Source organism: Vanellus vanellus, assembly GCF_965231255.1.
Source record: "Vanellus vanellus genome assembly, chromosome: 23".
NCBI lineage: Eukaryota > Metazoa > Chordata > Aves > Charadriiformes > Charadriidae > Vanellus > Vanellus vanellus.
The window spans coordinates 3,702,769-3,715,043 of NC_138928.1; the positions used below are offsets into that span (position 1 = coordinate 3,702,769).

General features: G+C 57.9%; 2 protein-coding genes across 2 annotated transcripts in view; one reads left to right on the forward strand and one right to left on the reverse strand.

Annotated features, from left to right (window-relative positions):
• The window catches only part of OARD1 (O-acyl-ADP-ribose deacylase 1), a 357,380-nt gene that overhangs the window by 203,527 nt on the left and 141,578 nt on the right, over positions 1-12,275 (reverse strand). The gene's annotated exons all lie outside the window — the stretch shown is intronic.
• FOXP4 (forkhead box P4) overlaps positions 1-12,275 on the forward strand; it is a 64,589-nt gene that overhangs the window by 17,357 nt on the left and 34,957 nt on the right. Inside the window, exon 2 of the mRNA XM_082494553.1 lies at positions 6,791-7,007. Within this exon, the coding sequence (XP_082350679.1) occupies positions 6,807-7,007 (201 nt within the window). The 5' untranslated portion in view covers positions 6,791-6,806. The remainder of the gene's footprint in view (positions 1-6,790; positions 7,008-12,275) is intronic.

Genomic DNA, 12,275 nt, shown 5'->3' on the forward strand with positions numbered 1-12,275 from the left:
GCTGGACCAGCACCCCCAACCCACCGGGATGCTGGACCAGCATCCCAGATCCACGGGAATGCAGGTGCTGGAGTGGCATCCCCAATCCACTGGGATGCTGGACCGGCATCCCCAATCCGCCGGGATGCAGGTGCTGGACCAGCATCCCCAATCCGCCGGGATGCAGGTGCTGGACCGGCACCCCCAACCCGCCGGGATGCTGGTCCAGCATCCCAGACCTGCTGGGATGCAGGTGCTGGACCAGCACCTGAGACCTGCCGGGATGCTCCGGCAGGGTAGTGGTGAACCATCCTGGGTGCACCCCCCGAGGGTGCTGCCCTGCTGGGGGTCCCCCTGGGCCCACACGTGCGGCTCCCGAGCAGCAGCGAGGCGGGAGCCCCCGTGCACCACGTCACTATTTAATTAGACGTCCCTGATTAACAAAACTTGGCGTTCGGCTTCCTCCTGCCCTCATCTTTCCTGGCTCCGAATCAATGGCTTTGATATGCTAATTAGGGAGTAATTTAATTTCAAAAGGCCGCAATTAACAAGGGTGTTGTGGACATGCTGTAGTTAAGCGGCGTAATCTAATTTGCATTAGTAACAAGCAGGGACTAATTAGAAGCTTAATTAGACACTTAGACGGCTCTTGTGTTTACTTTCTTAATGAGATGGAGTGGGGCTCTTTTTTTTTTTTTTTTTTTTTTTTTTTTTTTAATCTTTTCAAGAGCGCAGCGAGGGAACGCAGGATGGAGCAGCAGCCCCCGGTGCCCGGCACGTGCCCGGCACCGTCGTTGGCACCGTCCGGCACCGTCCGGCCAACCCCACTTCCGTGCCGGAAGGGATTTTATTCTCCTGGAAGCTTGGCAGGGAGCGGGACGCGTGCCAGCCAGCCGGCGGCGGCCCCGGGGCTGCCCCACGCGGGATGGCTCGCTGCGGCGGGCACCGAGCATCGTCTCCCCCGGGGTTGGCTACAGTCGGGGTGTCCTCACAGCTCCGGGAGAGCAAAGGATGCTCCGAGGGAGCCGTGTTCCGCAGAGGCAGGTGGGGCTCGTCGGGACCCACACGGGAGTAGCGCCGCGTCCCGCTGACCGGCACGGCGCCGTCCCCGGCGGCTTCCCCCGTTGGTGGTGCTCGTGCTTCCAGGTGACCTCCAGGCTCTACGGATGGCGTCACCCACCTTTTCGGGGAGAAAAACCTCACTGTGGTTGCTCGTGCTTCGTTGCTGCGTAGCGGCGAATGCCCTCCGCTGCCCGACGGTTGCCGGTGCCCGCGAGCGTGGCCGGGGCGGTGGTGGCAGCGCGGTGGGCAGCGGAGGAGAGCCGCAGGCGGTGAAGGTCTGCCCGCCGGCCGGGGCGAGCGCCCGCAGGTTGGTTCTTCCCAAAGAAGTTGCTGGGAGCGAGATGAAAGTGGGAGATGAAAGTGCCCAGAGGTGAGATCCCATTAAAGCGGTGCCCAGGCTTAGCCAGTCCTTGCTTCCTTAAATCTCTTCTAATTTACAGTAATGCTCCAGATTCGTTTCAGCTCCTCCAGACTTTTATTTTAATCCCCTTTCCACATTTCCATGTGTTTATGTGTTAATTAAAGGGTAAAAAGCCACTCTCCGAGCAATCCCGGCTGCTGCTTCTCTTCAAGCCGAAGCCTTTTAAGATTAGCCAGCCGCTTCCTAAAGCCGCGGCGGTGCCGGAGCCGGATGGGCAGGTTGCTCAACTTTCCGTAGCTCGGAGCGGATCCGGTGCCTGGGATCGAGCCGCCCCGGTTCCCGATTCCTCATCTCCTCCCAGCCGTGCAGAGGAGCATCCCGCAGGACTTCCGACGGCTTTTGGGGGGATTTGCTCGGTCGGTGCTCCTCCGTCATCCGCCGGTACCCGCAGCCGAGGCTGCCGGCACACCCGGCTCCTGCTGCCGGAGGGAGAGCCCTCGCCGTGCCGCCGGGCAGCGCCCCGCTCCCCTCCGGGTCCTGGCGAGGCTGGAGCTGGGAGGAAGGCTCTGGAAAACCACTTTGGGGCTGGGATGTGGTGGGAAAAACCTCTGGAGCATCACGGTAGAGGGCCACTCGTAAATGCGAGGTGTCACCCGCGGTGTCACCCGTGCTGTCCCTTGCAAAACGCAGTTCGGCGCCGGGGACTTGCTCGGCTGACGGAGCAGTGGGGAGGAAGCCTTTTCCCACCGGTGTTTCCCACTGCTCATCTTCATCCCTCCCGGGTGCTGGTTTGGAGCTGGGGATGCTCTCAGGGTTTGCGTCCGGGGGAACCGCGGCCGAGGGGCACCCGGCGGCGTTGGTGTGGGGATGGGGACAGGGACCCGCTGGCAGTGGGGACGAGGCGCCCGCGATGCCGGGTCCGTACGTGGCCCCGGTCCTGCCGGCAGCCCGTGAAGGGCGGCCCAAAGTGCCCGAGCCCTTGAGGACAGCGGTATTGAGGATAATTAAAAATAGGAGAAGCGGCTAAAATAGGTGTTCGGGCAATCGCTTCTCAGGAGCTCGTGGTCTCGGCCGTACCTGGTTCTGCGTGTCCCGGGGGCTGAGGAGCGCTATTTTAATTTTTCACGTCCGTGGAGTTGGATCGGGTGGAGAAGCCGCATCGCTTCGGGTGGGTCTGGATGCCCCCAAAATTCGTTGGGAGCTTTTGGGGAGAAATCGCTCTGGATCTGCTTCGTCTCCCGTTCCTGCTCGTAAAGTCTCCGCGTTCCTTTGGTGCAAATCTTTGCTTCGAGTCTGCCGGCTCGCTTGCCTCCGCGTTCATCCTCCGCTTTCTGCCGGGGCTCGGAAGGGCTCCGTGGCGGTGCCGGGCTGCGCGGCGCGACACGCGTGTGCCACAGTCCCGGGGGAGCGTGGCACACGCGTGTCGGGCACACGTGCACGTGGCGGGAGCCGTGTCCGACAGCCCGGCCGGCTGATCTGCGCCCTCCCTCGCAGGGAAGCTCTGAGCATCCATCAGCCTGTTAATTGCGCTAATTAGAGAGTGTGGAGGTGTTAATTGGAAAACCCTGGTATCGCGCCTGTTTTTGGGGGGGGATGTCAATAAAAATGAATTGATGACTTGGTATGGCGCGTGCACTTTGCAGGTTAGCGGCGAGTCGGGGGATGTCAAGGAAATGTTACCGCTCAGATGAAACAATTGTTAATTAAAAAGCGACGGTAATTAATATACTCTCATTGCCATATGGTACTGCTAAAGGCAGGGGGATTCTTTACTCCGTTTCTAATCTTTGTTTCTTTTTCTTTGTCCTGCTAAAGGTGCGCCTTTAAGTAAAAGGGGGGGGGGGGCGGCGGGAGGCAGAGTGCTTATTCAGTGAAGTGATTTTTGAGTCTGAAATGGTAATTAGCGATCCATTTGCAGAGCTTCTGTTGCTCATTGCCATTAGAGGGGTCTCCTCCCCTCCCCTTTTCAGCAAACCCATCCTTTTCTGCTATCTCCGGGCGTCGCATCTTCTGCGAGGACTGTCTGGACTGGGTCCCTGCCTTCGCGCCGGGGGCAAGGTCTGATCCCGATTAGACCCTCTGGATACCAGTGCACGGAGAATCCCTAAAATATTGGACGCGTTTGAACTAAAATAGATGAAAAGCTGGAGCTGGGATGCTGCGGAGCCCTCCCGGCTGTGCGCAGGGATGCACGTGTGCTCCAGCGCTCGCAGCCGGGTTTGCTCTTCCCAACGTGGCTTCAGCCATCCCGGATCAGCCCTGGCTGGAAAGGCACTCGTTCCTAATTTAAATCGACTTTATAACCTCGCAGACGCTGCCTTCAATTTTTTTATTTTTTTTTTTTTCTTTAAGGTTTTGTAAAACTTTTATATGAATGGAAATATTTTTGTTATTATTATTATTACTTTCTTTTATGACTTCCCTTGCCGCCTCGGGAACCCAGACGCACCAGCATATCCCGGTAGGGTTTGCGAAGGGGAAGTCGGGTTTTACGAGACTTGGAGCGGGAACCCAACTGGCCTGGTGTCCCGGGCGGCTGCGGGAATCGCCCGCCCGCACCCCAGCGCCGGTTCATCTCCTCCAGCATCCTGCCTCTGGCAGGGGCCGGGGCCGGCCCAGCAAGCCCACGGTTACGGCTCCTCCACCAGAAGAGATTTCCTCCTAATTCCCAATAGTTAAGCTTCAATTTATGCCCCGAAGCCAGGAAAGTTTTATATCCTTTCCAAAAACTTTTTTTTTTTTTTTTTTTCTTCTTCTCCTTTTTTAATGCTTCCTGTTGTAAGTCTGGATATTCTTGTTCTCCGTATAAAAGTCAAATCCCTTTTTGAGTCCTGCCGAGTTTCTGGCCGTGGTGATGCCTTGTGACTGCCGGACACGGGCAGAGCCGGGATTTCCCCGCGGGGGCCGCTCGCCGGGTCGAACCGCAGAGCAGGCGGCGGAGTTTTGGAAGGAAAATGAGAAAAGTAACAGCAATAATTTAATATTCTTGCAGGCTCTTGTTTGACATCCGTGGGGGGAAGGAGCAAACGTAGTTTCCGAGGGGAAAAGGTGGTTTTTTTCTTTCTTTTTTCCAGCTTTTTTTGCTCCTAATGCGGCATCCCTAGGCAAGCATCCCATCCTTTCCCAGCCCTCTCTCGGGAAGCTGCTCCGACCGCGCCACGCTCTCACCGCGGCATCCCCGCTCCTGCGCTTCCAACGAAACCAAAGCCCAGTAATCCCCTTAACCTTGAACTCTCCGGCGGCCACCGGTGTGTGTCACCCTGCGTGGGTTCGGTAGCGCTGGGACGGCGGGAGGGAGCCGGCAGCTCCACATGGGAATTAATGTCAGTCATATACCCTGCGGAAATGACTTTTGAAATGCATATAATCTCAAACATGCAAATGAGAAGCTTGCTTCACCCTGTTTAATATGAATGATCAGGTTCTGAATAGCTATTATTACACGCCACATTTCAGCAATTATGTTGTTCGCGGTTTGTCTTTCTGTCTTTTGGGGGGGGGGGGGGGGGGAGATGGGAGGGGGGAAAAAAGAGAAGAAAAAGGGAGAAACAGTATTTCTTCTCCCCGTCCCTCTTCCTTTATTCCCCTCCTGTTTGATACCGGCTGGTCGGCTGCGAGCGGTGGTGGATGAACGCTGATGCCGCTCCGGCACTGCCGGCGGGAAAGGAGCCGGATTGAATGGGATAAAACTGTGTCCTCCCCTTTTCCGGAGAGCAAAGTGAGTGTCGGGAAAGAGGGAGAGACCCTCGGCTCCGGTGGGGCTTTCCGTACCCCCGACCCCGCGCTGTGCCTGTATCGGGGCTGGATGCAGCCCCGGGGGGGCTTGGCGGTCGCTGGTGGGATGCAGCGGGGTTTGGCGCTGGATGGGGGTGATGGTTTTCCCGCCGGTGCCAGCCCGCATCCAGGCGTTTCCCGCAGAAAGGGGACGGACCCTCAGGTTTACAGCTAACGACCAAAAACCCAACCGAGCAAAGGCTCTTTGGCTCGTGGCTTTGAACCCAAACCCTGGAGCGCTTTGGGAGTCCCTCCCCTCGCCCGGTTGCCTTAATTTAAATAGCATCTAAGCCCCGGGGGGGGGGGGGGGTAAGGGATGCGCTTAGCACCCAGCTCCCCCGCAGCCGGCCGCGCACTGGGGTGCGAGCGGCTTTTCCAGCTCTCCCGGTGCTTTCCCCCAGCTCGCCGTGGTGGGTTGGGAGCTCGCGTTGGCTGAGCTGTCCCAGCATCCCACCGCCTCCGCTCCCGCCATCCCACCGCCTCCGCTCCCGCCATCCCACCGCCTCCGCTCCCGCCATCCCACCGCCTCCGCTCCCGCCATCCCACCGCCTCCGCTCCCGGCATCCCACCGCTCCCCTCCTGCCATCCCACCGCTCCGCTCCCGGCATCGCCGCATCGCCCCCGGGCACCTTTGCCACCGCCAGCCCCGCAGCCGGGACGCGGGGAAGAGCTGTGACCTTCGGGTGCTTCTGCCCTCGTGCCCCGGGTGTAACGGGGCGATGGGCAGGGAGAGTTTGGAGGGATAAAACCCCTCCACGAGGGCGAAGTGTTTTCGCTCTGGCCGGGCGAGGGGGGGGAAGCCTGTAACTGTATGAAACGAGGCGCAGGAGCTGCAAAACGCAGCTGCCGGGGGCTCGTGCGGGGCTGAAAATGCCCCGGTGGGTGTTGTGGCCGCTGCAGCGCCTGGCTTGGCCCTTGGGGAGCATCCGGGGGGGTACAGCGGGAGGAGGGGGTGCACGGAAGGCGTCTGGGAGGATTTTTCCGACCGATGTTTTCTGAAGCGCCGCCGTGCCCTCCGTTTTGTCGTCGTCCCAGCTCCGCCGTGCCTTTGGTTTTCCTCGACGGGGCGGCAAACTTTTCTGCCGGGTGGTTTTTCCCGCTGGGAAGCGCTGGTTTGCTGGGAGCTGAAGGGCGTTGGGGCCACCTGTCAACTTTGTCGAGATTTTTAGGGTGAAATAGGCGGCGCGGGCTCCGTCTGCTCGGTGTGCAGCCTCGCTGAAGCTCCAGCTTTGCTGTTTCCAGCGTCTCAGGGTGAAATATTTTGGGATTCCGTGAAAAATGCCCGCGTTCCCGGGGGTTTCTGTCTTCTATCAGACCGGGAGAAAGCTGAAAATGTGGTGTTTTCCTACAAGACGGGTTACACGTGCTTTGCCCCGGTGCTGCCCAGGGCTGGCAGCGTGTTCGTGGCAGCTCGCGCTGCTGCACCTTCATTTTTTTGGAGTAAACTGAACGCAGCTAAAACTGGCCGGGGTTTGACATCCCATCCCTGCACCTCCCTGCTCCGGAGCTCGCGGGGATCGGAGACGGGGCGCAGGGGGCAGGCGGAGGTGGGGATGCCAGCCGGGGATTTCAGACTTCCTTCTCAACCTCTGCTCTCCTCCTCCTCCTCCTCAGGTCCTGCTAGCAAGTCATGATGGTTGAATCCGCCTCGGAGACGATACGGTCCACTCCCTCCGGCCAAAACGGGGTCAGCAGCCTCAGCAACCAGCCCGATGGCGGCGGGGGCGGCGCGGGGGGCGGCGGAGGGGGCGGCGGGCGCGAAGGAGCCGCGAGCGGGGAGACCAACGGCGAGATGAGCCCCGTGGAGCTCCTGCACTTCCAGCAGCAGCAGGTAGGAGGGACGCCCCACTTCCTTCTCTTACCTGCCTTACGCAAGGTGACATGGAGCTGGGTCCTTCGAGGGTTTGGGTCTGGGGTCAACACCCAATTTTACCCTCCCCTTGTCCCCAGGGCTGGCCCAGGAGATGGGTGGCACCGGGCTTGGTCATCCCTGTTGGAGCTGGGTGGGGGTGGAAGCACTGCCCCAAAAAGCAGGTGCTGCCCCATAAAGCAGGTTTTGCCCCATAAAGCAGGTTTTGCCCCAAAAAGCAGGTTTTGCCCCAAAAAGCAGGTGCTGCCCCAAAAAGCAGGTTTTGCCCCAAAAAGCAGGTTTTGCCCCAAAAAGCAGGTTTTGCCCCAAAAAGCAGGTGCTGCCCCAAAAAAACCAAGTGCCTGTCCTTTGGGACGCGCATCCCTCGGGAGATGGAGCCCATCCGAGATGGAGCCCATCCATCCATGCAGCTCGTGGGCGGGTGGCTGCTGCCCCCGAGGTGACTGTATTTTGGGGGGGGGGGGGGTCCGCCTGCTCTGTCACCCATCGGGGGGGGGAAGCGGCACAGGCAGAGGAGGGCTGCGAGAGCAGAGTTGGCTGTAAAATAAGGAGCAGGTTTGCACCGAGTCTGTATTTGGTTATCCAGGCGGGGGACCAGAGGTGGTCCCCCCTTCCCTGGGGCTCCCGGTGCCTTCAGCTGAAGGTTTAACCACACGCGTGGCCTAAACCGCGTGTGGCTGCGACGTGTGCGTGCCCCAGCGCTGCGCTGGAGCACACGTGTGTGCACGCCGGGGGGCTGCGTGGCACACGTCCCCCCTTGCGCCGTGCATGGTCGGGCGGCTGCGGGGAGGGGGGGGGACGGGGACGGGGACGGGGGACGGACGTGTGTGCGCGCCTGCAGGTTACCTTTCAAAACAAACTTTGGAGAAAACATAAATTTTCCTCCTCGGATACTAAATAAGGCAATGATCCCTGCCTCGGATGGAGATCGCCTGCCTGAGCCATAAATTCCAGCGTGAAAGCTGTAAAAAATTGCTGTGTCTGATACTTTAGTAGTGAGTGCTGTAAATCCATTACCTGAATAACAGCCGTTTCTCACGCAGTTAAGCCCCTGTTCCCCTGATCTGCGGGGTAATCATGCGTGTAATGCTGCCGCGAGTCACCCCTGCCCAAGGAGCCGCCGCTCGCTCCCCTCCCCGCGCCGGCCCCGAATTTCTCCCGAGCGGCAGCCGGAGCCAAGGGTGGATGGGAGATGCTCGTTCCTGCACGGCTGGAACGGTGGGGTGGGCAGCGTGGCTGTGAAACGGGGTTATCTCCTCTGGAAAATAAAGGGGAAATAAAAAAATAATAATAATTTGAAAAAAAAAAAAAAAAGGGGGGGGGGGGGGGCGCTTTTGCAATGCAGAGCGGTGCTGCTGTTGGCTCATCCCCGTGGATGTTGCTGCCTGAGCTCACCCGGTAAATCACGGCCGATGTTTAATTTCATCCTTTTGCATCTCTTCTTTCGGATTCCCAGCGTAATTACCCTGGGAAACCCGCCGGCACGGGGAATTACTAAGGCAGAGGGTTTGGTAAACTTCCAAAAACAAATGACATCTGCAATGACAGCACCTTGGGGGGAGGAAAAACAAAACAAAAAAAAAAAAACCCAACCCAAAACTGCACATCCCGAGGACTATCAATCTTCATGCTTCAGGGAACAGGCTGAGCACCAGCTGGGGTCAGGAATAAATGTCCCCATATAGAGAGTTTTGCACAATTAAGTGCTTTATGAAGGCTTTACACCATCCCCGGGAGCATCCAGCGTTCGCCCCTTGGCGCAGGCGGACTGCCGGACCACTGGGCTGCTCCCGCCTGACAGCTCCTCCATCCCGGCTCCGCCGCGGCTGCCGAAATGTCGCCGCTCCATCCTTATTCTTATTTAACTGTACGAAATCCCCAAGAAACGTTAGGAAGCCTGGGGGGGGTGGGAACCCCCCCGCTCAACCACCCCGCTTAGGCTTGAAGGGCCGCCGGTGCCTTAACACTCCGTGTCCGTAGGGGTTTGCCTGGGCGACGCAGCTCCCCGGGGGAGCTCTGCCCCTCGTTTTTGGGCTGGTTTCACACTTTTTTGGCGAAACGAGCTGGTCTTGACCGTCTTTGGGGCCCGCGGTCTCTCTGCTTTCACCCTTTTGGAAAGGGTGAACCCTGACAGCGCTGCAGCTCGTTTGTGGGTTAAAACTCCTCTCTGGGGACGCGGCTCCGAGGTGAGAGCCCCCCGGGGGGGGGGGGGGAGCTTGAGGGGAGGTGGGTGTATCGTAGGGCGCTCGGGGACCCCCTGGGGCTGGTTTTAGCCTTTTGGGGAGCTCCCGGAGCAAGAGGACGCGGGTGTCGGGCTGCACCAGCCTGGGACGGGGGCTGCCAACCGCAGCTAGATGTCACCGTCCTGGGCTGCGCCTGGTCCCCTCTGTCCGCCCGACTTCCGAGCATCCTCTGCTCCGGAGAGCCGGGAGGGAGAGCGGGAGTCCGGCGGGATGGGGTAGGGAAAGAGCATCCTTCTTCCCTCCCTCTCTTCCCGCCCCGAGCCCAGGGGGATGGCGTTTGGGTTAAATCCCTGGATTTCAATGGCGGGATTGAGGGGGGGGGGGGGTTGAAAAGCTTGAATAGCGCGCGCCCGCATTGTGGCGGGGTTGGCGGAGGGGGAGAGGTCGGCCGGGGGCATGGGAGGGCTGCCCGCTGGCCGGGGTCTCCCACCGCCGTTGCTGTGGGAACGTGGCGAGACCTCCAGCGCGCTGACATCCTCCGCCCGGGCTCCAAAGGGCCCCGCCGCCTCGGCGCATTAATGAGTTTTTAAAGTGGGGGCCGGCCCCTCGCCCCCCCGCCGTGCCGGGACCCCCTCCCGCTCCCCGGTAATCCTCGGCGGGGAAAGGCTGGGCAGGAAACGGGGGGTGACGGGGACGTCGCATCCCTGCGATGGGAGAAGGATGGGGATGCTCCGGCGTGGGTATCGGGGTGCGGGGCTGCGCCCCATGGGAGTGATGGGGGGGGAGGGGGGCAGGGGAGACCCACAGGTTGAACGGGGGCTGCTCTGTGATGATTCACGTCTTTCCAGGGTTTCCCTGGAATTCTTGCAAAAAATTCCGGGGTTTCCAAATCTCCTCATGGAGTTGGGGTTTAAAGCTGGGGGGGGAGGGGAGCAGAGAGGTTGGATCTTGGGGGGGTGTTTGTGGCTTTGGGGGGCGGCGGGGCGGGAGCAGGGATGGGCTCGGAGCCAGGATGTCCTGGGGGGATCACGGGGGACGCACGGAAGCTCTTTCCAACGTGCAGTCCCGTGGCAAAGGAGCCATCTGGAAAATGCGGCCGTTGTTCGGCGTATTTTTTATTACGCGGGGGAAAGGAGAGAAAAAAAAAAAAAAAGTATTGCAGTTTATTGCAGACACATGTCAAAGAAATGTTAAGTTATTAAACAAAAATAAGACTTGTGTTTTTTAAAAAAAAAAAATAATCAGATTTTTTTTTTTTGGTACTTAAAGAAGGGTGTGGAGGAGGGGGGAGGAGAGGCACTTCTCTGCCATAGCAAAGGTACCGTTCCATAAAACATGTGATCGCATCTCAAATATATTGTGTAATCCGCTATTATTAGGGTATTTAAGATAAAAATGAGACCGGAGCACTTAAGTGAAACTCATCTCTCTATTAGGTTCCTTGATTTATATTTCATATTTTACTGAGTACAAATGCAGGAGGGGTTTTTTCTTTTATCCTTTTTTTTTTTTTTTTTTTTTTTACCCCCCCCCCCCTCCCTGGGTGGGATTGTCGGGAGCTTGTTCCTGGTGTTCTTCATTAGTGGAAATGGGTTTAACCCTTCGCCTGCGAGGACTGAAGAGTCAAGAGTGGAGGAATAAAGTCCAGAAGCATTAGCGGGTGCAGCGGCAGGGAGAGCGGCTGGGGCCGAGAGGGAGAGGCACAGAGCCGGTTGTAAAAAGGACTTTCCCCCCCCCACTTTGTGAAGAATTGTGTCATTTTTGTTAATTTTGATCTCTTTGAGCCATTTGGTTCTGGTTAAGCAAGACCGGGGCTGGGCTGGGTGGAAGTGCTTCTCAATATGGCATCATTTTACCGTTAATATCCATCTAAAAATATCCCTCTGTGTGTGTGTGTTGTTTTAATAGCTCTAATTCTGGAATGTGACGATGTCATTTTTATGAGGTTAGTGTAAAAAAATTTATTTTTTTTTTTAAACATTTTTTTTCATCCCTTCCCGACCTCTTTCTACCTTCCAAAAGGAATGGAGGGAAAAGGGAAGACACAGACTCTCTTTATAGATCCCTTTCCTTGCAAAATTCTTGGTTTACATGTCATTTTTAGGGTGGCTTTTTACTCATTTGGAGGTTAAAACCCCATGCAAAGCTCTGATCCCATCCAGGTGGAAAAATCCCTCGGCTATTTTTGGGCAGCGGTTCCCATCCTGAGCTGGGGGAACCCTCTTCCCCCCCCCCCCGGCGCGGCAGGCAGCCGGCGCGCTGCTTTTGGCTCCGGCAGCCGGAGGGTCCGGGCACCGCTGGGCGTAATTAAAAAGTACCCCCTCGTAAAACGAAATACCCGATAGAATAAGGTGGGGTTAAAATTACCCTGGGCCGGGTTTTCCATTGCGCTGTTTGATTTTTGGGGGAGGCGCAGGTTTGCGCTTTTAGAAAGACCCGTGGAGGTCTCCAGCCTCGCTTTTTGAACTTTTTTTGAACTTCTTGACCTCTTCCTCCCCAATTTGACCAGGCGACGGGAGGCCTCGGAGAGGCTCGGCTTGGGCAGGTTTTGCGGGGGGAAAAAGGTGACCAGGAAGGGATGAGGGATTCATGTAGGGGCTGAAGTGTGCGTCAGCCATCCCAAACGGGATGGGAGCCGCTGTCTGCTCTCCCCGGGCTCCTCCGTCGCCGGGACCAGATGGGACGTGGTGTTCCCCGTGGGAGAAAAGGGAGTTTATGGGGTTTGCCGTGGGGAAGGCAGCCAAAAACTGGCCCTCCTGCCCTCCTGGGGACCTCCCCATGTACAGGGGTGGAGGTGTGGAGTCCCACCAGCCTTTGTGGGGAGAACTGGACATGGTTTAGAAGTGGTTTCGTCAGGGTAGGTTAATGGTTGGACGTGATGATCTTAAAGGTCCCGTCCAACCTCAGCGATTCTGTGATTCTAATTAATGACGTACCGAAAGGGGCTCCAGGAGAGCTGGGGAGGGACTTTTTCCAAGGGCATGGAGTGATAGGGCGAGGGGGAACGGCTTCAAACTGGAAGAGGGGAGATTTAGATGAGATCTTA